General features: G+C 40.4%; 4 protein-coding genes and 1 non-coding gene across 5 annotated transcripts; 3 read left to right on the top strand and 2 right to left on the bottom strand.

Annotated features, from left to right (window-relative positions):
* The first annotated feature begins 400 nt into the window (after positions 1-400).
* On the top strand, positions 401-6159 carry tcp1 (t-complex 1). Its single transcript, XM_040017211.1, has 12 exons — positions 401-473; positions 954-1039; positions 1485-1613; positions 1942-2039; positions 2131-2241; positions 2354-2535; positions 2853-2979; positions 3296-3471; positions 3625-3748; positions 4957-5149; positions 5255-5418; positions 5730-6159. Exons 1-12 carry the CDS (start codon positions 401-403, stop codon positions 5941-5943), a joined length of 1677 nt encoding a protein of 558 aa, XP_039873145.1. The 3' UTR covers positions 5944-6159.
* Positions 715-852, top strand: LOC120725585. The gene has a single exon (XR_005694151.1). It is a non-coding gene; the product is annotated as a small nucleolar RNA SNORA29 (small nucleolar RNA).
* Positions 6160-6197: 38 nt separating the features above from the next.
* acat2 (acetyl-CoA acetyltransferase 2) lies at positions 6198-10021 on the bottom strand. Its single transcript, XM_040017212.1, has 9 exons — positions 9865-10021; positions 9002-9136; positions 8678-8859; positions 8191-8308; positions 7955-8098; positions 7756-7878; positions 7498-7652; positions 7302-7412; positions 6198-7104 (listed from the first exon to the last, which is right to left on the bottom strand). Exons 1-9 carry the CDS (start codon positions 9911-9913, stop codon positions 6934-6936), a joined length of 1188 nt encoding a protein of 395 aa, XP_039873146.1. The 5' UTR covers positions 9914-10021; the 3' UTR covers positions 6198-6933.
* A 541-nt stretch (positions 10022-10562) lies between these two features.
* LOC120724797 (WT1 associated protein) lies at positions 10563-17044 on the bottom strand. Its single transcript, XM_040017213.1, has 8 exons — positions 16844-17044; positions 16228-16265; positions 16045-16100; positions 15887-15945; positions 15606-15733; positions 14432-14610; positions 11944-12098; positions 10563-11811 (listed from the first exon to the last, which is right to left on the bottom strand). The coding sequence occupies exons 2-8, from the start codon at positions 16255-16257 to the stop codon at positions 11153-11155; spliced, it is 1266 nt and encodes a 421-aa protein (XP_039873147.1). The 5' UTR covers positions 16258-16265; positions 16844-17044; the 3' UTR covers positions 10563-11152.
* Positions 17045-18315: 1271 nt separating this feature from the next.
* Positions 18316-21144, top strand: sod2 (superoxide dismutase 2, mitochondrial). The gene is made up of 5 exons (XM_040017214.1): positions 18316-18447; positions 19088-19293; positions 19496-19612; positions 20235-20414; positions 20560-21144. Exons 1-5 carry the CDS (start codon positions 18419-18421, stop codon positions 20703-20705), a joined length of 678 nt encoding a protein of 225 aa, XP_039873148.1. The 5' UTR covers positions 18316-18418; the 3' UTR covers positions 20706-21144.
* Positions 21145-23805: the final 2661 nt, after the last annotated feature.

Raw genomic sequence — 23805 nt, 5'->3', positions numbered from 1 at the left:
AAATAAAGAAAATACCGCATGAAACTAACGAAAAAGAAATAGGATATTCATCCGCATAACAGCAGTATCAACCGTAGCGTGCGCACAAACAGCTTTAGAGCTTCGGAAAAACCAAGAAGAAGAACTAGGGCGCGGCGCGGCTGTTTTAGGGCATGCTGGGAAATGACGTTTATAAGAAATGACTCAACAAAAACGTTGATTTGTAATTTAAAAAGGGAACGACATCACGTGAAAAAATGTAAAACATTTAATAGCGAGTACTACCACACAATTAAAAGCTCTCATACTGAAAAGATCGAGATTTTTAAGATATTTTCTTCTCGAACCTTCTTCCCAGTACCGGTTTACCCATAGTGCACTGCGCCGCTTCCTTTCTTCTTGGTTGTGCGGTGGTCCAAAAATGTCGCTATTAGATGGTCCGTTAAATGTGCTCGGCCAGAGGACAACTGGCCAATCTGTTCGCACTCAAAATGGTGAGTTTATGCGCTGCTTGACTTTATAGGTCAGATAAAATTAACGTTTCTGCTATGTGTTTATTATAACGGGCAAGAGAACGGTTTTATGCAACACACGTGTGGATCACGCTAATGCTAGCTAATGTTAACTTAGAGATTGTGCTTCCTGTCTATTACTAATATTATTAGTAGTATTATCATTATACTACAACACTGCAAATCTATTCTTTCTCAACTGCAGCACGTGTTGCAATTGTCTAATCCCATTTTAGTACCGTCCACTCGTACTACAATGAATGGAGGATTATGCTAATGGGATAGAAAAACTCTGTCATGGTCTGAAGGTGTGGCGAGCTGAATGTGCGCCTCTCTGAATGAAATGACAGCATATCCCTCTGACTGAGGTCCGAAAGGTCAAAGGATGTGCCTAGAATCTTTAGATGCATTGAACTTTTTGCTTCACGCTCGCTAGTTACAGTTTCCTTTTTGCTTCTGCAGTTATGGCCGCTGCATCCATTGCCAACATCGTCAAGAGCTCGCTCGGACCCGTTGGCCTCGACAAGATGTTGGTGGACGATATCGGGGTCAGTATCACGTTTGTGTGCACCGGAGAAAAGAGGAATGAACGTCTCCAGAAACAAGATGGAATACATGCACGAGTTTTATTGACACTTAAACTATCATTCATGCTGCTGTTTCTTCTTTGTTATACTATCTTGTTGGACTTCCAACAGGTGTTGCTTAGAAAGTATTAAATCAACTTCAGATTGTGCAAAATGCAACAGCCAGACTTCTTACAAAAACCAATAAAACTGAACATATTACACCAGTCTCAGGAGCTTTACACTTGCTACCCAGTGCTTTAAAAATTGATGTTAAGACTTTACATATTGAAAGCCTTTCATGGCCTGGAGAATATATACTCAAATTGCTGTTCCCACATCAACCAGTGCATAGGTTTAGATCACGAGGCAGAAACTATAATAGCCATAGTTGCTTATCAGTCGTGTTTTGTGGTTGTTTCGACAGGACGTGACCATCACCAATGATGGAGCAACCATCCTGAAGCTGCTGGAAGTGGAGCACCCAGCTGCAAAGGTCCTGTGTGAACTGGCTGATCTGCAGGACAAGGAGGTCGGCGATGGGACAACATCTGTGGTGAGTAGCTACCACTAGCTCCACTGGTGTTTGTGAATGTTTTAGCAGCTAATTTGTTGGATTTTACATAATACAGAGCTTCAGAAACTGAATTGCAGCATCCTGTTTTAGTACTATGCACCTGCTTCTTATTACGGGTGTGTGGCTATGCTAACAGGAAAGAGAAACTGTCCATCATGATCTGAAAGGGTCGAGCAGCCTCATTTCTGCCACTCTTAAAGAAATGATGGTACAGTGCATGATCCGTATGTTTTGAGTTTTATTGTTGATAGAAAATTAAGCTTGTTCCCATATTTTAGCTCGCATTGTTTGCGTTGCTTTTTCTCAGGTAATTCTTGCTGCAGAGTTGCTCAAGAGTGCCGATGAGCTGGTGAAGCAGAAGATTCATCCCACATCAGTCATCAGTGGATACCGTCTGGCGTGCAAGTGAGATGATGTTAAATGTAAAATCATCCAAATAAGATAATCTAGGATCTGTTGCAGTTTTGTGATGCTCAAACTTGTTGTTATCTTTTAGAGAAGCAGTCCGCTACATTAATGAGAATCTCACTATTGGAACAGACGACCTGGGAAGAGAATGCTTAATCAACGCCGCTAAGACCTCCATGTCTTCCAAAATCATCGGAGTGTATCCTTGATTTGTTTGCAGGAAATCAGCAAAATTTACCAGTGTTTATATTTTGCATGTGCAGAAAGCTTTTCTCACTCTCTAAAGTAATTGCCTTGACCCAAGCCTTCAGTGATGCAGACTTCTTTGCTAACATGGTGGTGGATGCTGCCATGGCTGTGAAGTTTGTGGACAGCAAGGGGGTAGCTAAATATCCTATCAACTCAGTTAATGTGCTGAAAGCCCATGGCCGCAGTCAGAAGGAGAGTTTCTTGGTCAACGGGTATGCAGTGAACTGCACAGTCGGTTCACAAGGTAAGTCTGTCACAAAGCCTGAAATTCATGGATTTTAAGTGTAAAAAGTGAGGATGTTGGTGATTTCTTTTGGTAGACTCCCATTTAAATTTGCTGCTATGTCTTTCCTGATGGTGTATGCAGTGATACGCGTGGGAGACAGTAACCATGGCTAAGAGAAAGGTAGTCACAGCAGTTTGTGAACTGTGGCAAAGCCTCTTTTGGCCTGACAGTAGAATAGTTCAGGGACCGTTTTTCCCTTCAAACAGTTTTGTAACTGTTTTTATAATTAATTTTTATTGTCCTTTGGATTTTTAAAATGATATATTGTGTCACAGGCATGGTGAAGCGTGTCGTTAATGCCAAGATCGCTTGCCTGGACTTCAGCCTGCAGAAGACCAAAATGAAGATGGGTGTGCAAGTTATTATTAATGACCCAGAGAAGCTCGACCAGATCAGACAAAGGTGATTTTTGAACATTTTTTTTTCTTTTTCTTTAAACAGACACATTTTTAAGAATCATCCCATTAAATTTACTGTGTTGCTTCATCATTAGCTGACACAGTGATACGCGTGGGAGATATCATAAGCAGCCACATGTGAAGGCAGCAGCTCTTCCCCGAGATGCATGACTACTAATGTTGGCCGGACACTTTGTGCATAGCATGCCTTTATAAATATACTGTTTAAAGTGTTGCAGCTTATTGTGAAACTGATAACAAAGCTCAAAACAAAGGAAATGTGGAGGTAAAACTAAATATGTATTTTTGGTTGGTTGCAGGGAATCTGATATTACCAAGGAGAGGATCCAGAAGATTTTGGCATCAGGCGCAAATGTTATACTGACGACTGGTGGCATTGATGACATGTGTTTGAAGTATTTTGTGGATGTAGGAGCCATGGCTGTTAGACGAGTTTTGAAGAGGGACCTCAAACGCATCGCAAAGGCAACAGGAGGTAAGAAAGAAGTAAGCTGCAGTTTGTGTCGATTGGCATTTACTGCTTTTAATATTCACGTATGCATTTAGATGCGTCTGTCACACACTTAAATTTAGAGTTTCCACCAGCAAATATTCATGTTTGACCTTGTGTGTGTTTGTCCATTCATAGCCACCATCTGCCCTTCTCTGACCAATCTGGAAGGAGAGGAGACGTTTGAGGCCACTATGCTTGGCCAAGCTGAGGAGGTTGTGCAGGAGCGCGTCTGTGATGACGAGCTCATCCTTGTCAAAAAGTAAGAAATAAGAACTAGCAGCTGCTTGAGTAGTGGTGAGTTGCAGTTGCATGAGTATAAAGGATTTAATTAAGCGCACTTCTTCTACAGCTTTGGCAAAAGTTGAGGGTTCTCCCTTGTACAATAATTGTCCACATAAGACCCCTCCTTTTTTTTTGTTTTTGTTAATTAAAGGCTGATGTCGTATTGTCGTCACCCTGCCAGGTGCGTGGCATAGTCACCCAAATTAGTAAATGCAGTAATTTGAGTAAAACAGTAATGCAGGATTTTGAAATTGATTCCATTGGTGTATCTACTCAAAATCTGAGTTTGTCTCAGTGACTTTTCTAAAAATAGCTTAGATTTTGCTGGGAGGCTGAGGAGCAGCACTGGCAGCTTCCAGTTTTTCGTTTTTGTTTTTTTGTTTTTTTTTATCCCGGCAGTTAGCTTTGAAAAAGTCAGGACTGTGTGATGTTTACAGATGAGACAACTATGTGTTTGTATGCATTGTTTTTGAGTGATTATGAATAATACAAATCCACTTGGAATAGGCTCACATTTTTCTGATAAAAATTGGAAGTAATTGAATGGCATGGTCAGTTTGAATGAGCCATATATTTTCAAGTTTAGCATTAATTGGTTTAGAGCCTCAATACTGCTAGGGTATTGGGTTTCTCTGTTTATTCTGATACTGCGTGTTGGCCCAGTTTAACTTGAATGAGTTGCTGTAGGCTTGTAAACCATTGTATGACAACTGGAAACAAATTGATTGCATTCATAGCACAGCATATGGTGGACGTGGACCAAAAAACAAACAAACAAAAAAAAAAAATATCAGTCACATGCCAAGAAATATGGCTAAGAGATGAGTTGAGAGCCTCAGAAGTTATTTCAGAGATAGTGACTTCCAGAATGAGTCTGTAACTGATGTCAGATGCCTTATGCAAGATTTTGTAACCTACTTCATGTTACATTAACATGAAATGTGAGGATTCAGTGAGGACTACATTTTCCTTGAATTTCCTTGAATACCCAGGGAAAGTTTACAGACCTAAAGGACGGGTTTGGCTCGTCTTCTTGTCTCTAAAAACAAAGTTTGTTGCGGGGGATCAAGTTCTAGTTTTGGATTTGATAATTTTGTATTTGATTTTAAAGTCCTTTTTTTGTTTCTACATCTAGAGTTGATTCTCATTCTGATCACTATATTTCCTGACTTTCTTTCCCCTCAGTACCAAAGCACGCACATCAGCCTCCATCATTTTGCGTGGAGCTAATGACTTCATGTGTGACGAGATGGAACGTTCACTGCATGACGCTCTCTGTGTGGTCAAGAGGGTGCTGGAGTCAAAGTCTGTAGTGCCCGGAGGAGGTGCTGTGGAGGCAGCCCTGTCAATTTATCTGGAGAACTATGCTACCAGCATGGTGAGCTAGCAGCTGCTGGGAATCTGGGGTTGATGCTTTTTATTTATTTATTTATTTTTTTAATTAAAGTAAATTGTGCTCATCAATTTGCTTCACTCTCTTTAGGGATCCAGAGAGCAGCTGGCTATTGCAGAGTTTGCTCGATCTCTCCTCGTCATCCCCAAGACTCTGGCTGTGAACGCAGCACAGGACTCAACTGACCTGGTGGCCAAGCTGCGGGCCTTCCACAATGAGGCTCAGGTTAACCCTGAACGCAAGAATCTCAAGTGGTGAGTCTTACCTCAGCTGCAAGTTTATTAGGCATTTCCATTCAGTTAGTCCTTAAACGAGCACACTACTAACATGTAATTACACTGGCAGTGGTTTGTCTCTGGTTCTGGCTCCATCAGTTTTGATCCTAAAGTTAATCTGCTGTTAGATTTGCCTATTTTGTCTTTAAACTGTTTAAATATGCCAGATTTTTAGATAGATAGATATAGATATTTTAGACAGAACTGTATGAAAGTAAGATTTTATTTTGAAGTTAATCTGTCTTGGACGCTAAGTGAATTTGCATATTTTGGATTCCCTTGTCCTTTAGGATTGGTCTGGACTTGGTGAATGGCAAACCCAGAGATAACCGTCAGGCCGGTGTGTACGAACCCACGATGGTTAAGACAAAGAGCCTCAAGTTTGCCACTGAAGCTGCCATCACAATCCTCCGCATCGATGACCTTATCAAACTGTTCCCAGAGCCGAAGGAGGGCGGGCATTCGTACCAGGAAGCTGTGGAGTCTGGATCACTGCAGGGTTAAGAGGCTCCAAATTGGTCCCAATAGATTCAACTTCTGTATTTATACTCGAGAAGCTCTCCGTGGCTGTTGCTCTAGTGTAGGCTGTGCACGTTGCCTGTTTACTGTTCTCCCACTCCCTCTGCCTTGGAGCTCTGTCTTCTAGAAGAACTGTAAGCGATTGCTTTTTTTTTTTTTTTTTTTTTTGACACTTAATAAAGCTCAGATGGTTGTAAATGAGTGCTGGAGTAGTCCCTTCATAATAACTTTCAAACACATTCAAGTTTATAAATCTTTAATTTCTCAGATTACAGGAAAAATATCTGCAGACATGCCCATGTACAGGAAGCATGAGGTTTAAGAAGGCAAGCATACTTATGGCACTTTTCTGTTTGAAGGCTAATGCCTACGCAATTTGAGAAGGTCCCTTTAATTCCACATGGGAAGATACTGGAATGTTCAGGTTTTTAGAGCAAGCGTATTTAAAATCCTATAAGATTAGGAATAATTTACATTCTTCAGAGACAGTAACATGCTTGGTACTAAAAACTATCTTTTACAGAGTTAGTGTTAAACCTTATTTGCCTGTATAAGTAACTGATAGGAGCTGGTTTTTAAATGGAACAGTATTAGTTGTCTGCTTGACAACTATTGAATGTAATATGGGCTCTGTCATATATATTACCAGCATTGTTATATTTAAGCTGCTACTGGTATTACACATTAGCCATCAGTATTATGCTAGAGTTACATATTTGTACTGACAAGACTTTTATCATTAATTCACAAAATTCAAAAGCTAAAACCTGAGGACAGTTGAGTTTAAAATGAAGATCACAGTGAGAATTACAGCACACACTCAGTTTTGCCTCAAGTGTTGTGATGTAAAGAAGATAAGTAAACTTTCTATTGCATATTAACCCTGTTGTGTAAACAATGATTTTCAGTAGCCATTTAAAAAAAAAATAAGATGAGATCAAGTGCAATATATTAAACAGCACAGAGGTACATGTCTCAGACTCTTTCTACACACATGGCGATACCCATTCCTCCACCAATGCAGAGAGATGCGATTCCCTTACGCCCTCCGGTCCTCTGGAGAGCATGCAGCAAGGTCACCAGCACTCTGCAGCCAGACATGCCAATAGGATGGCCCAGAGAAATGGCACCACCGCTCACATTTACCTGAAGAGAAAGGGACAGGGATGATTAACATCACTTACTCTTTAAGGCTGATTCTAACCAGATGAAAGATGGCATACTGTAATTGCACAGCAAGTTGAGGAATCACAGCACAGCAAGCTTGAGTCAAAATCAATTTCCAATTCCTATGGTCTTTTCTTACAAAACATACAAAAAACAGTAATACTGTTAAGAATCACCTTTTCTTCATTCAGGCCAAGCTCTTTGACCACAGCAACTGACTGTGCAGCAAATGCTTCATTGATCTCAAATAAGTCGACCTGGTCCAGCTGCCAGCCCGCTTTCTCAACCTGAGAGGAAATGAAAGTTCTAAAGTGTAAAAGATATATAAATAAAATTCCTATTATCATATTTTAATCGCTGTAAAATTCTCACCGCTTTCCTAATGGCTGGTATTGGTCCCGTTCCCATGATAGAAGGGTCGAGACCAGCTTGAGCCCAGGATACAATTCTGGCCATTGGTTTTATGCCACGCCGCGCAGCCTCTGATTGGCTCATCAGGACAGTTGCTGCTGCTCCATCATTTATACCTATGAAGAGATAAAAGCAGGTTTCAAAATATCAGTGTAATTCTGCTCCAACCTGCTGGCAGATATCTCAGTGTAAGTGGTGGTTCACGAATAACCCTGGAACCTGAAGCATTTCCTGCGGTGACAGTGCCGCTGCTGTCCTTGACGAAGCAGGGTTTGAGTTTTGACATGCTGTCCATGTTGCTACCATGCCGAGGAAACTCATCAACCTTCACCTCCACTGGACCTGAAGGTCAGAGAAACATGTTTGCACTATATGCATCATCATAACTATCGTATAGAACTGTGGATTAGAAACCTACCTTTTCTGGATGGCACCATGATGGGGACAATCTCCTGATCAAAGTACCTCGCCTTCTGTGCAGCTTCTGTTCTGCTCTGAGACTTGACAGCAAACCTGTCCTGTTCCTCCCGACTGACACCCCACTGCTTTGCAACATTCTCAGCTGATAAAAGAAGAATCAAACAAGAAGTAATGAGTGATACAATGCAGCATACAACCACCGGCTGCTGTGTGAAAACAGATCCACATCCTAACCCGTGATTCCCATGTGGTAGCAGTGGAAGATGTCCGTCAGGCCGTCTGCCACCATGGAGTCCTGCAGGGAGGCATCGCCCATCTTCACTCCTGCTCTCATATGCACTGTATGAGGAGCCTGAGTATACAAAGAAGAAAACAAGCAGATTGTTTCTTATGCTGAGATTCTACCCGTTTACACAGGTTCACAGGTGAAATAGTGAATTGGTAAGCTTGACTGGCCACTTTGTTAGGTACACCTACTCAACTGCTTTTAGCACAAATAATCAACCTATAACATGGGAGTACATTCAGCTTTATTTTAGAAAAGTGCTTTGAGTAAATAAGCGGTATATACCAGTCAAGTAGATATCACAAGTTCAAATTGAACAATTTGTCATACTGTACAAGTATACATACTGTCATACTTTCACAATAAACTTTAAAAATCTCTAAACAATCTGATCGGTTTCCATTTTCATATCTTTCTTCCTCATTCATTACCTACCCTGCTCATACTCTCCATGCCTCCTGCCACCACCACAGTGGACTCTCCAGTCAGGATGGACTGAGCTCCCAGGCACACAGCCTTTAGCCCAGAGCCACACACCATCTGGCAGCTCCAGGCCGGGACAGGGTAGGGGATACCTGCTCCAACACTGGCTTTACGTGTTGGATTCTGCCCATGACCTCAAAGAGAGAGAAGCAAAAATGTAATTATAGAAGGCTCATGACTGGCTGGAAGTATTGCCAAACATGTCAAATCTTTGATGTTCAGTAGATATTCCCAAATCTGCCTTCCTTTTATCTTAGTTTGTTCAACAGTTTCTACCTGCTGTTAGGACATGTCCCATGATAACCTCAGAAACCTCATCTGGTTTCACCCCAGCCCGCTTCAGAACGTCCTTGATCACTGCTGAACACAGGTCATGTAGAGGCACCGTAGACAAAGCACCATTCAAGGACCCTTCATAAAAATGGAAAGTTCGTTTTACGAAGAAGTAAAGAACTCCAAAATGTTTTTATTTACACATCTGACAATTTCAGCCCCTGAAAAGTCCAGCCAGCTTTCCAAAAGTCAAAACATATTTAATTTAAACGCTTAAAACCAGATCAAGACAATGCAGATGAAAAAACTACCAGTTATTAATTCCAATTCAACTCTATATCAAAGTTAGAGTTGCAAAATCAAGACTTTTTATTTAGTTTATATCTGCAGAGAATAAAATAATACACATAGTAAAATTTGGTAAATGACTGAATCTAATGCCAAATTTAAAAATAATCACATCCTGGTAAGAAATCACGCCCATCTTGCTCCACACAGCGTGCACGTTGTAGGTAGCCAATGGTAGCAGTCTCGTGCTCCGTGGCACTATGACCAGTGAACCAATCAGTGACAGCAAAACACTAGACATAAGAGCGACCCAATAGCAGGTCTGCATGACTTGGCGTGAACTGAAGGACACGATCCAATTAAGGAAATTAAAAAAATGTCAAGCAAAAGCTGCTAGTGCTAGAATAAATAGTACAGGATATACGCAGTATGCTATACACAAAACAAGCTAGCAACGAAAAACGTATTAACAACAGAAATCAGTACAGCTATCTGTCTGCATCAGTAAGCCGCATTACAGCAACGTTGGGCGAGCTCCGCTTAATGAATATTTTTACTTATTGTGGTTTAGGCTTTACCAATCGGCGTCCGGGCGGCAGAAACGATGACGACACTGTCGGTGCTCATGTTGGCAAGCAGGTGTTTGAAGCTGGAGTCCTCGCTCAGAGTGCTGGTTCCTGTCTGCACACTCGCTCTGCGCTGTTGACAGTGCGTGGACGTCTCTGTTTTTCTACAAGTGTAACTGAGAAGGGGGCGGGGAGCCACAGCGCCACCATATGGTTGGGAGGATAAATGTTTATTCATAAAAAATACCTTTATCCACCTTGGATGTTTTGTGGAGTCTATTTAATATTTTATTTATATTTACAGTCCATTGGATTATTGCCATGTTAAGCTTGCACTTAAATTTATAAGCACTTTAACACCCCATGTTTTACCTTTTTCTACTTCTTAGCATGACCCAATTTTAACCAATTGATGCCTGAAATTTACATTGTATAACAGAGCTTTTAATCTTATTTTCATAAGGCACATAATGAGTTTTATTGGTTCTTAAACATTTTTAAAAAGTGCTGCTTAAATTTTTTCAAGCTCAAAAACCTTTGTTTTGTGGTAATAACACAAGTCATGGGAAAATGCTGCTTTGTCACAGGTTGTAAGATAAATTACACAAGTCCTTTTACATGTTTATGTCTCCTCTGACTCATCCGATTATAAGGCTACATGAAATAATGAGTTTCCACATTTAATTTAGTTAATAATAGGTTTCACACCATAGTATTAAAAATCTTTATTGGTATTTGGTCAGTACATGAAAAGGACTGAAGTCAGAATAATATGAACATCGCATATGAACTACTCACATTTCAACAGAATTTTTTTTTTTTTTAACTGAATGGGTCTTTTTTTGCCAATGAAAAATTAAAATTGCACTAAAAAAAGAAAAAAAAAAAAAAAAAAAAAAAAAAAAAAAGAAAGAAAGAAAACACAGGTCAACATCTAAAAATGACCTTGAATATAGCGAAGCTACTGTAATTCAGTGATTTTACTGACTTTTGACAATGACTTACACCAGATGCCTGATTTCAGTGTCAAGAGCTAAAAGAAGAACAGCCTAGACGTGCTCAAATAAACATCAGAATCAAACATCCACGCAATTTAAATCTAACATTAAACCATTCCTGTTATATCCCCGTGTAGCAACACAAATGTGACAGAGGCATCACGATGGGCAGGGAGAGAAGAGTGAAAACAAAACATCTTGGACAGCAGTGCTGTGTTAAAGACTATGCATTTGTTGCTATGTCTGGATACGGTATAAAAAAAAAGAAAAACAAACAAACAGATAATACATGTCAAAGTACACTACAAAACTGCACCATCGCTTGTCCCGGTGTCCAGGCCGTTCTGAGCATGCCGTGACCCAGCAGTCCTGCTGCCCTTGGTCACCAGGGCAGCCTTGTCCTCATGGGGGTCGGTGGTGGAGTCTGTGTCATTCGAGTGCTGAGTCAATGATGTCTCGCTGCCTGTCGGAGAGTCCACGCTCTCGTACCCCGCACTCAGCTGGCTACCGAAACCCACAGGTCCTCCAACTCTGCCAGCAGCAGTCTGACTCCCTGTCACTTCCTCTGAGTGGTTGGAGAGTTTGGTCTCAGCTTCGCCAGGGCTTGAAACCATGGGGGACATGGGAAAGTCTTCCTCTGTGCTGCTGACCTCTCGGTACAGGCTGGGTGTAGTGGTCTCGCTCCTCTGGGATGAGCTGCCATTGCTTGGACCATTGAAGACCCTTCCGTAGTCTTTGCCCATTGTTTCAGAGGGCCGGCCGGCCTGCTCGGGCTGAGCGGATTGTTCCGCACATGAGCTGGAGGCAGTGGGTGAAGTCCTACTGGGTCCTGCTCCAGCTGAGGACCCCTGAGACTGGGAGAGCTGCTGACGGGTCTCTTTCAGCTGCTGCTGCAGGACGAGGATGGTGCTCTGCATGCCCTCCACCTCCTCATCTAGCTGGATGATAAAGTCATTCAACTCTGGGATCGACAATTCAGGAACAGACAAAGAACAAAGTCAGAAATGAACACAAATGTCACAGGATTAATGGCGCAAATATGAGATACAGTCACAGTTGGCCAGGCTGTAGGGTATAGATGCAATGTTCTCACCGTCTTGGCTGCTCTTAAGCTCCTCGCTGTACTTCTTCTGGAGGGCCAACTCAGCCTCCAATTGGGCAATGCGTCCCTGGGACAGCTGCCGACCCAGCTCCTGGTTTTCCTGAATCAGCATTCGACACTTGGCCATCAGTTTCTTCCCTGTTTGGCTGTAAGGGAAACAAGTCTCACATCACACGGTGAACCAGGAGACAAACAACAGGCAAAGAGGTCCCATTGATCTGACCCACTTTGCGATTTGCCAAGGGTCAAAAGAAACTCTTCAACCTGGTTGTCCGTAAACTGATCTAACCAAAACACAAATGTCATTAAATCTTTCAGACTTCAAAACAACATCAGGAACCCACTGACACAAATCTGTCCTGTACAAACACATATCAAAATCCATGGAAAAAACACTTTTTTCTGCAAGTGAAATTAAAAGTTGAATGATGTGTATTGAAAATGGTCCCCACTTTCCTGAAACTCAAAAACAGTGTTACACTTTAACTGTATGTTGAAGAAAGGTGGGCATTTTAGTATCGATTCGGTCACTAGCAAACTTTCAATTTTAAATAATCTTGCTACATCACTGGGTGTGAGGAACAAGCACAATGAAAAAAATGTAACATAGCAGTGTGATATTAGGGTGACCCAGGACATTTTAAATACCAACCTTTAGCTATGAGTAGCAAAAAGCAAATGTGCACTGCAAAACCAGGCACAGGTTTTCTGTAACCACTTGAAATACACAGAAAGTAAGTGCTTCAACAGTAAACTCAAATAGCTTCAGGTGCTGCTTTCTCAACATTACAAAAGGTCAAGAAACAGGGCAACAGTCCAGCACACCATTTTACATTAGTAGGTATTGTGGTTGTTCTTTTAAAAAGGTCTTAATCAAGAAGCCAAAGATAACTGACTTCATGTAATGCTTTAAACCATTTTTCCCACCATGCATTTGGTCTATAAATAAAGACGTTATATAGTCAGAAGACACTAAAATAGTAACATAATATTAAAGTAAGCAAAGTGATTATGGTAGCTTCAAAGTACCTCACAACCCTGATCAAGAACAAATGTTATTTATAATTATAATATATGATTATGTATTTACATCAGTATCATTTACTGGAACCCTCCTCCATTCTTACTCATAACCATTACTGCCTCTGCAGGAGGAAATGTGTTTTAAGATGCTCAGATTTCATCCCCACTTTAGTGTGAGAGCAGAGTAAAAATTGTTGTTGTTATTTGTTTTTGTTTTTTTTTAAAGACAAAAAGTAAAACAGACCCCATGAGGGATTCACAGCGTGAACAGTGCTAAGAGCTGTGCTACACAGGTGAGAAAGGAAAATATAATCATCTATTTGTGTAAATGGCTGAGGGAAAGATTGTTTGGTCAATCACAAAAATACACAGAAATACAATCAATACAATCTCATAAACTCATAACAGGACTTCTTGAAGACATCTTTAGTCACAAATTGAAAACAGGACTCCGTGCACCTACAGCAGTGTGTTTTGGTAGGAGAAATTAAGCAAAGCTTAATTCGGCATTAAATCCCATGTGAATATTTTTACACAAGTATTCAGGGAAGGCCAATCATGCTTCTTAGCTCACACACACTGCAGTAAGTGCTTGTTTCAGAGAAACAAAATCAAATTAAATACCAATAAAAATAAACAAGTCACAAAATAAAACAAGTAAATACACTCTACCGTGTGCAGGCCCATGCTCAAAGACACAGGCGAATGGACCCTCATGCCTGAACCATAGTCCTTGATGGACCGAGGATCTGGCTCCACTCACAGTCTTAATGTCATTTCTAGTGGCTCTTCCCCCAAAGTCTTACTTTTAAATCCTAGAAACTTTCCTCATATTACTGGAATGTATCTAGACTGTCCAAACAGTCTCTGCATTTCTCAGCAGGTCTTTGTGTGGTCTATTCCACTGTTAATGTCTTTTTAACCCAAGTATGGGAATCGTCTTTAAAATGTTCAATTGCCGTTTTAGGCTAGGGATCCTCCCTGCCTGACTCAACCTCCATATTACCTCCACCATAACCCCCCTATTTAATAAGCGAACTGTCTGGTTTGAGCGGCGGGGGCAGGGAGGCCATATCCACGTCGGGAAGCGAGTGACCACCTCTTCAGGAACAGTCCGGACTCCTTCAGGCCCTTGGACGGTGAGGGGAACTCGAGGGGAGAGAGCTGAAACACAAGTGTCACCTGACCATACTGTCTTTTCTCTTTAAGTTATGTGATATGTAGCTGGCACAGTGCAAGAGTACAAAAACAGTTTGGGGTTTGTTTGGTTTTTTTTGGGAGTGACTGGCTTTCTGTAAAGTCTGAATCTCGTGGTGAGTACAGCACTTTGTCAGCCTTCCCCCCCACCATTGTTCCTGCATGTCTGCAGTGAGAGTGAGGGTGGGGGGCGTGAGGAAGTCTTGACTTTTCTGTTTTGTTTTGTTTTTTTGAGGGGGATTATTTTGATTGTCTTTACCTATCAGGTGTAAATTTCCAGGCACTCAGTTCATTTTGGGCCTGCTCCAGTTTGTCTTTAGTCTGTTCCAGTTCAGCCTTCATTTTGAGGAAAAACAAGTTGATGGACGGGTCCACCATGGACGACCGCAGTTGGGCCACGCTCGGCTGCTGGACTTGCTTGAGGTACTGGATCTGCGTCTGCAGGATACAACAAACACATGTCAGTGGCAGGAACAGATAAACAAGTGTTTTATCATGGTTCAAGAGAACATTCTTGAGTTTGGCTCCGATCTCCAGTAGCCGTGTTTTTCCCTCTTAAAAAATAAACAAAATGTATAAAATTGGAAATCGCAATCTTCTGATGGCAACTTTTGATGTGGACTCAAACAATTTAAGCATGTTGCCTTCCATCTACAAAGTTTTCAAGACAAAATCTCTAAGTGAACAATTACTTCCAATTATTTGACAGCTGCCTTTCCAGGCCCGGGGAGATCAGACTGGTCCAAAACAAAACAAAAAAAAAAAACCTCACCTGCCAAAGTTATGAAGACATCAACCATTTTTTGTTGGGGGTTTTTTTTGTGTGTGTCTCAAACACATTTAGCTTAAAATTCTGGCATTTCTGTTCAAAACTGTGTCCCCATGCTTTCCATTTCAATGTGACTGCAGGGTTTCCAAGTTTAAAGCCTGTGCGTTGAGCTCACCTCAGCTGCACTTTAAGAATGGCATGTGCTACCATAAAGCAGCTGTTTGATCCACTGAGCTGTCAATCTGGCAAGAGCAAAGAATGCCTTGGCTTGAAATAATTTACTTTTAGCCTCTTTTCCATGATCATGACAGTTTACTAAGGAACGCTCTCTGCTGGAGTGTTGCAAATTATTCAATTCATTGAAATTTAGTAAAAAAGTTAAATTATTTTGCACTTTGAAAACTTGTATTATCAAATTTAGAATATAGGATAATAATTACTCAGTTTTGACTTGTTTAATAGCAAACTGTAACATCATTACTTATTCACAAAGTTACCCATGTTCTTATCCGTGAAATCTTAATGAAAAAAGATCACTTAAACGTTATGTTAGAAGGGCTCAATATTCCTATAAGAAATAAGTACTCAAACTGTGGGACAAATAGAAACTGAATTCTATTCAGTCATGTCAAGCGTAATCAAAATGAGAGGAATAAATACATACTGTGCACTCTTGCATTTCCTGCTCCTTGGTGGCAAGTCGCATGACCAAGATGTTTTCCCTCCGCGCGGACTCCTGCTGCTGCTGCTTGAGCTTTTCCTCCGACTCCTTCAGCCCTGGAACGTCATTGGCTGAGGCGATAAAAGCGGTGCAGAAATGCAAAACATATCAGATTAATTCCTTTCACTGACTGCCACAGACAGCAGCACCAGGCAAAAACATGGTGATTGTTGAGATGCTGACAAGGTTAAATCATAACCATGTCTTATAGCAGGTGTACTTACAACATAGCTCCGCATATTTTGCCTCCAAGACCTGGACATAGGCTTCATGCTGTTTCCACCTGTGATGGGCAGAGCATGTTTTAGCTGCTCATCCAAAACAAAAACACCAAATTCCCCCTACCACATTATTAATCACCAATAGCAGAGCTGTTACCTACCTTGCACACAACTCTTCTCTGGTCAGAGTCTTCATGTCCGATTCACTAAGGCGAACCTGTGTGAACGAAAACCCAAGCACTGGTTACATAAAGAAACCCATTAGAATATTTGGAGGGTGGTGGGCAGGGTCGTGACACATAACAAATTACAAGGGGTACATCAGAATAAGAAAAGAAACTCACTTTCTTGGGTAGAGGCTCCTCGTTGGTCATTGTGAACGCTGTAAGTAAAAACGCGACAGGAGATCAGCAGTAATTACAGCTTGGGCTCGTGTGCTTGAAGGACTGCATCATGTTTTAACGCGATGGCTATCAACACGCAGTACAATGTACAACAACTCTGCTAACTCGGTACAAAAGCTGTGCCTTTCAGCTAATAGATGACCCTGATGGCGTGTGAGGAACACATGAACTATCCCGCAAAACTAAATCAAAGTTAATATAATAGCAGTTTATAATCGCAGCCGAGCCTTGTGTTAGCTCGTGTGACAAGCAGCAGCAGCAACGGACTGCGAGAAATGGAAAATATGCTAACCAAGGTTAACACCAGGCTGCTAATAAGGTTTAGCTGTTTCCGTTAGCAAACTAACTACACGTAACGAAACAGCAGTACCGAGCTTCACTATTTCCCTATGTCCAGCCTGGCAGCATACAAGTCTTGGCTCTGTTTTCCGCTCCTTGTTATCACAAAATGGCGGTGAAGGAAATGACTCCCTCCCTAGCACTCCTTTTCCTGAAACTAGCGGGTTCTGGGTTGCAGATATCGGGCCTTCAGCCATCAAAAAAAAAAAGCACTTACCAGATCAGTTTCTTTCGATGTTTCTCGGTCCTCTTGGCGTCAGGGGTTCTTTATGAAACGAGAACCTGCGACTTGGTTAAAATTTATGGGGAAGTTATTTGTAGTCGTCTCGCTTTGGCGTGGTCAACAGCATCTTCCTCGCGGTCGACTAAACAGAATGGCTGTAGCTGGGCGCTGCGCCGCACTTGCCTTACTGCAGAGTTCTAGCACAGATGGAGGGAAAGAGCAAGACCTCTCACTCCGCAGCGATTTTAAGATCATAAAATGTACCCCTCAAATAACAGTAAACAGTAGATATTTTTTATATGATTTTGATGAATTCATGCCCGCATTACTATTTTTATTGTATTATTTTTAGCCTTAGTTTGTATGGATGCATGTTTTTAAGTCATTAACTAATGTATTTATGTTAACAAATGTATTTAAATATATACACAGCACAAAGCTCTCCCTTTTGTACTATTGGTAGGAGTAGTTTGAAGAAATATTTTTAATTATTATGAGTCTTCATAAACCTAATTATTTGAATTAATTCATTAAATAAATCTAGAGTAGAGAAAGCCTTAGTGTACCTTGACATTAGTCTTTGGTGCATCATCGACTGTGAGTTGTACCGAAACTTGTTTCGGCTACTGAAGAAAGAAGTGGTTCTTTTTAGGATCTTGAAATGTAGACTTAATCAAAAATAACTCGAAATTGTGAGATAATAAGCCATATTTTCTTTTTTATTTCAGTTGCAGAAATAACTTCCTGTTGTTCCATGAATCAGAATCAGAATCAGAAAGGGGTTTATTGCCAAATGTTGAGCAGGTTTACAACATTTGGCAATTGCTGCGGTGCTTCAGTGCAAACATAGTGTCATAAATAGCACTTAAATAGACATGAAAAAATAAAAGTAGGAATAAGAATTAAAAGTTATTATTATTATTAAATTAAAAGAAGTTGACACTTCTGGTGCATGCTAGAATTGTTCTCAGTTTAGTGTCCACCACAAGTGATTACGTGTTCCGAATTCAAACCTGAGGGTTTTCCCTTTTAAGCAAGCGTTGTTTGCTTCTTAGTGCGCCATTTGTCTTAATATAGACGATCTCCGCCATTGCCTCCACTGTTGCGGGGGGAACGTTCACGTGACTCTCTGCTGTTAGTTTTTTTTATTTTTTTAATTATGCTTGTAGACAGTATTAAGAACTACTCCTTTAAATATATGCTTTGTTTTGCAATAAATAAACAGAGTGAACAGATTTACAATAAATTAAACGGATTAGAATAAAAAATATCTAGAGGGGAGGAGTTGCAAAATAATACAGAAGGTAAGGAGCTTTTTTATTATTATTATTCCAGAGTATCGGGATGCGTTTTTAATACACTCTCTCTCATCTGCCAAGTGTCTCTAATAATGTGTATCGTTGTCACATGTAGCCGTTGACTCTGTGTTTATCTAATTCCCGGACACCCCCACAGCACAGATGTAATGGTACGGTCGCCTCCTCTGTCAACTTGAAATTGCACATTTCAAGGGCAGTTGTAATCAGCGTGTGTATTCCTTCATTCTGTCTATTGAACAGTATTAGGAACATGCTTTGCAGAGCTGGACAAATACGTAGGTAAGATTGTTGTCACATTGTTGAGCATTTGGTGCGTGTACTGCGCTTAAAGTGCATACGGAATGGGGGCTCTTGACTTCTGCTAGCAGCAGTTGTTCTTGAACGTGACAGTTGCTTATTGAGAGCTAGCACTTAGCTAACCGAAATGCTAACTGGCAGCTCAGCTAGGTTAGCTTATGGCGCACTAAATACAGGTTTTTGTTTATTAAACGCGTAATCATGCTGTTATGAGCTCGTGCATGAAGTTATGAACCGAATGTCTTAATATTGAGGCAGTATCATATGTTCAATGAACTAATATGTAGATGGCTGTGCTTCAAGAGCTGCATAAATCTAGTATCAACAACAGTCATTTAGGTCAGTTGCTTAAGTAAGCTAAAACTAACTGAAAATCCTACCTCTGATACCCTGCAGGGAAGTAATTTGGTACGGCTTAGTTGCACAGCCTTGTCAATTGCTCCTTAGCAAATTACTCGTTGATTAGGAAACTAAAGTTTAAAAGTAGTTCTGTTTGGTATATCTCAATTTCTGTTGGAATGTATCCCTAAATAACTGAATAACAGTTTTCTTGCTGATGTCATGACATTTTCATGATGTCATGCCTTATTTCATGCTGTATTGATTCATTATTTGTTTTCAGGTGTGCAGCCAGCCTCAGCCACACTATTAGCAAGGTAGCTGCATCGAGGCAGAAGCATACTCTCCCTGACCTGACATACGACTATGGTGCCCTGGAGCCCTACGTCAGTGCAGAGATCATGCAGCTGCACCACAGCAAGCATCATGCTACATATGTCAACAACCTAAATGTTACAGAAGAGAAGTATCAGGAGGCACTTGCAAAGGGTATGGGCAGAGTCGCATGATATTTCACTTCGCTTGAACTCGAATTGAAAATGAAGACTTTAAAAGTAGTTGTCTATATGAAGTTGTAATTAACATTCTGATACATACATTAGTTTTTTCCTTAAATATTTTTCCCCAAAACATAAATGTGTAAGAGTTTGACAGAAGCTGTATGTTGTGTATATTTGACTTACATTTTTAGGAGACGTGACAACACAGGTTGCTCTCCAGCCTGCTCTCAAGTTTAATGGAGGCGGCCACATTAACCACACCATCTTCTGGACAAATCTCTCTCCAAATGGTGGAGGCGAACCACAAGGTAAGACAGAGAAATTTACAAAAAATTGAAACAGGGTTTTGTATTTTGTTTGTTTTTCTACTCGGGAGTGGATATTGAACTTAAAACCAACAGGAGACCACAAAATGTCTCTGTTAGATACATGAGTATTTATGTAACTGTTAACTAGCAGAGTTGCCTGAGCAACTTGGTAACTTGCTTGTCTGTCAAGGATTATAGTTTCCTTCCCCCTAGTGGTATGAAACTGTATATGACCAGACTAAAACTATTCATAGCCAGTTAACATATCATCTTGTCTGTCTTTAATCAGATCACTTCTCTGAGACATGATGACTGTTATTGAATGTGCAACTTCATTTTATGACGTGTTAAAAAGTTGATTAATATGGTTGCAGAGTTTGTTTTTATTGTTGCATAATGACTGAAAATTGCACCATTTCCTAATTGGCTTAAAGCTCAGTTTTGTTAATATGGAAATTGAATAGTACTCATGGCCACTGGTCAAATTTCATGACAGAGTAGGGGGAATGGTTGCATCATCACTTGGATGATGCAACATTTCTTTCACTGAAAACACTCCAGCCAAGACATTTGTGTTGTGCCATTTCACTGAAGCATACACATCTGTTTGACAACTTTGTAGGAGAGCTAATGGAGGCAATCAAACGGGACTTTGGCTCCTTTCAGAAGATGAAAGAGAAGATGTCTGCTGTTACGGTGGCTGTGCAGGGCTCAGGCTGGGGGTGGCTTGGCTTTGACAAGGACAGTGGAAGACTTCGCATTGCTGCTTGTGCTAACCAGGATCCTTTGCAGGGGACAACAGGTCAGTTGGACTTTTTGTGATTTGGTGCTATATAAATAAAACTAAATTGAATGAATGCGACTTGACCTTCTAACTGCAACATGGCCTATTTATATTAATTTTTTCCTTTTTTTCTTTTTTTTTTTTTTTTTTTTTTTGCGCTTAGGTCTCATTCCCCTGCTTGGTATTGATGTATGGGAGCATGCTTACTACCTTCAATACAAGAATGTGCGACCTGACTATGTGAAAGCTATCTGGAGTGTAGTCAACTGGGAGAACGTGAGTGAGCGTCTTCAGATGGCCAAAAAGTAGAAGCTGATGCACAGCAACCACTAAGACTTGGATCAAACTGTAGTTGCCTGCATTAAATCAGACTTATGACAGTTCAAATCTTCAGAAGGTAACTGGCATTTAAACTGTCTTTAAAATAATTTTTTATTTTTTTGGTACATATATTGTACGTGGAAAAGCTGAAGCTAGCGGGCAAGTACTGTTTATCTCTGGTCTGTTCTCAACTGCCAGTAATTTTGAAAGCGCACAATAATGGACAACTTTAACATCAAAGCTGGCTTTTGACATTCTCACATCTTATGAGTGGCATACTAGGTGTAACATAACATGAGTGCATATTCTTATAGCTGTCTCAGTCAAGTTAAGCCACACTAAAATCGGACAATGTTATTGCAGTCCTTGTATTTGCTGTATGATAATAAAAAGCAGAAATTGTAATAAAACGGTTGTAAAAGCTTGATTCTTCTTTCTTTCCTTTTTTTCGTTACTTGTAAGATTCTAAAATTTCACTTTTCCCCCTCTAAGCTATAAGAGAAGCTGGAGTTAAAAATGCAGTTTTAAACTTTATTTAGTTTAAATCCTCATGGCCCCATTATAGGGCAGTGTTGAATACTGGTCACTGAAGCTCATGTTTTCAAATGCATTTTAGCTCAATTGGTGTTAAAAGATGGATGTCAACATTGGGTTGTTGTCGTCGTCTAGCACTTTAGAGTTTCACCCAAGATGAGTTCAGTCCAATCAAGATTTAAATCCAGGCAGGAAATGTATAATAAGCACATGAATGGGGAGGCATTAAGTACCTTGATTTCTTAACAAAGGTCATATAAACCTCATGATTCTGTCAAGCTGAAAAACTTTAGGTTTTATCCCTACATCTGGTCATAGTGCTACTATTTACAATGTTGCCAGAAGAGGGCAGTGTTCCCTTAACATTTGTGCTTAGGCTCCTGCTGTGTATACAGGACTGTGTAAAATAATTTACAAAGAGCCAAATCTTTGTGTGTTTTGGTTCAATGAAAACTGGACAAGATGATGACGACGACGACTACTTGAAATTCATGTGAGTAGGGGCAAAAAAACAAAAACAAAGCCACTTGCTGTTGACGGAAATTTCATCAGAAATGATCTCAGTGGAAGGGTGGCTTTTCATGGGGAGAAAAGACTGAGGTAATCCAAATTACACAAGAATCAAGACCTGTACAACAGTAAGTGTCTACAGCCATCTGAAAAACACAGTGGAGACTCTATCATGGTTGGCGCTTCAATTCAGCCAGTGGTCTTGGAGATCTTATCAAGACTGACAGAATTATAAATGCAGAAAAGTGCCAACAGATTTTGATCCACCATGCACTACCACCTGGAAGGCATCTGATTGGAAATGGCTTCATTGTTCAGGATGACAATGATCCCAAACGCACTACCAATAAAGTAAAAGCAAAGCTGGATAGGAAAACACACAATGAATCACTATCAGTCATGCATTGGCCTCCCCAGAGCACAGACCTCAACATTATTGACACTAACAGAACAAAAGGCAGCTAGCATCCAAAGAAGAGCTTTTCCTTCAAAAAGTCTGGAGAAGAAAAAAGAAATGACAAGAAAACATGGCGAAGAGAGTTCAGACCACTTTAAAGACTAAAGGTGAACACACCAAATATGAACTTTTAATAGAATTGAAACTCTGTTCTTGCTTTATATACAATAAAATCGCACTCATTTCCTATTTCACAAACGAAATATAAAGAAATATACTATTATTATTATTATTATTACCCACTGGTGTAGCATGAGTTTAATGTACCGTTGCATGGACTATAACTTCAACAGCAGACTTACAGGGTTTTTGTAACAGATTATGTACTAAAGCAAGGAGGATTTGGATTCATCAGAGCAAAAAGTATTAGCACACAAACAGGATTGGTCTCATTTGTGACGTTGACATTGCCAGCCTTTAAAAACAGAAGTCTCCAAATTTATGAGAGGATGACTCTAAATGTGGCCTACTTTTGCTCTGTAAAAGTTTGAGTATGCCAAAAAGTATTTCCCTCATCTACGAGTCGTAAAAAAAAGATGGAACTCACACAGGATAGTTTCTTTAGCTTCTGGAAGGGAAGAGAGGAAAATCTTGAGCAAACGTCTCAGTCGCTGAGTTTAACTCCTTTTGCAAAAACCACCTTTGTTCCTTACCCCTCTACCCTCTTCTCTTTGTACTGCTTTTTCCTAAAAAAGTGCATCCAAGACTCAAGTAATATGTAGACAAACATGCATATATATTTAGCTTTGTTGCCTATCCCCTTTTCTTCAGAAACGACATGAACTTTCACATTTTTATACACACGATTCATAGGAAACACAAGTTCTGCTGTCGTTGTGGTTTCTCGCACACAGGCATGCAGCGAGACTCGCATGCGGCTGAGTCTCGCATCCTGATTTTTATTGTCAGGGCCTTTGGGGTGGAAATGCGTGCCCAACAAATACTTTGGTCTTTACTGATTAAAACTGTGGCCTCTACTTCCACACTCGCAGACTTTACATTTTCTTCCACAGTGCTGTTTAAGGTTGTCACAAATTTGAACCACAAATGTTGGGTGGGCAAGAAAGAAAGAAAAACAAAGAAGCCTTCAAAAATAAGAACACAATATTCAGTCAGACTTTGCTCCTTTCTTTTCCTTTTCAAGCCTTTTATTGTGTTTTCAAACACAAAGTGCTGACAGATGCATGCAAGGGAACATCCAGAGTTCTTAAAGTGAGGGATTTTTTTCAGAGTGGGTCGTTTTTGTTCGCTGAGCTCTCTCAGTTTTTGCTCAGATCTTTAAAGGTCAGGGAAGGTGGAGTTGGAGCTAGATGACCTGACCTTGTGTCTTCTGTTTTGCTTCTCTGAAGGCCTCAGGGACTGTCTGCTTTCAGGGAAGAGTAGATAAAGACTAAACTTCTGTACTCTTGTAGCACATGTGCTCATTTCTTAACTCTTTTATTTTCATAACAAATGTTTATTTTGTACTTTAACTGAAAAATGATCTGTGTGCTTCTAAAACCTGACCTGCTCTTCATATGACGTCTTCCTGAATAAATGTCAGCATCTTCAATCTCTTGTCTGCCTCCTAAATCATTTTTCAGCTTT

Source organism: Simochromis diagramma, unplaced genomic scaffold (genome assembly GCF_900408965.1).
Source record: "Simochromis diagramma unplaced genomic scaffold, fSimDia1.1 OVJJ01000802.1, whole genome shotgun sequence".
NCBI lineage: Eukaryota > Metazoa > Chordata > Actinopteri > Cichliformes > Cichlidae > Simochromis > Simochromis diagramma.
The sequence above is the reverse complement of the archived record's forward strand: the minus strand, read 5'-3'. Positions and strand labels throughout refer to the sequence as shown.

Bases quoted from the DNA above. Each gene is read 5' to 3' on its own strand.
- LOC120724797 (XM_040017213.1), bottom strand. From the start codon at position 16,257: ATGACCAACGAGGAGCCTCTACCCAAGAAA. The intron at 15,734-15,886 runs GTAAGTACACCT...TTATCGCCTCAG, and splicing joins AAAATATGCGGAGCTATGTT to CCAATGACGTTCCAGGGCTG. The intron at 14,611-15,605 runs GTATGTATTTAT...TGTATCCTGCAG, and splicing joins AGGAAATGCAAGAGTGCACA to ACGCAGATCCAGTACCTCAA.
- tcp1 (XM_040017211.1), top strand. From the start codon at position 401: ATGTCGCTATTAGATGGTCCGTTAAATGTGCTCGGCCAGAGGACAACT. The intron at 2,536-2,852 runs GTAAGTCTGTCA...ATTGTGTCACAG, and splicing joins CTGCACAGTCGGTTCACAAG to GCATGGTGAAGCGTGTCGTT. The intron at 5,419-5,729 runs GTGAGTCTTACC...CTTGTCCTTTAG, and splicing joins GAACGCAAGAATCTCAAGTG to GATTGGTCTGGACTTGGTGA.
- sod2 (XM_040017214.1), top strand. From the start codon at position 18,419: ATGCTTTGCAGAGCTGGACAAATACGTAG. The intron at 18,448-19,087 runs GTAAGATTGTTG...ATTTGTTTTCAG, and splicing joins AGAGCTGGACAAATACGTAG to GTGTGCAGCCAGCCTCAGCC. The intron at 19,294-19,495 runs GTATGGGCAGAG...TTACATTTTTAG, and splicing joins TCAGGAGGCACTTGCAAAGG to GAGACGTGACAACACAGGTT.
- acat2 (XM_040017212.1), bottom strand. From the start codon at position 9,913: ATGAGCACCGACAGTGTCGTCATCGTTTCTGCCGCCCGGACGCCGATT. The intron at 7,879-7,954 runs GTAGGTTTCTAA...TCTGACCTTCAG, and splicing joins CATGGTGCCATCCAGAAAAG to GTCCAGTGGAGGTGAAGGTT. The intron at 7,653-7,755 runs GTTCCAGGGTTA...ATCTCTTCATAG, and splicing joins CACCGCAGGAAATGCTTCAG to GTATAAATGATGGAGCAGCA.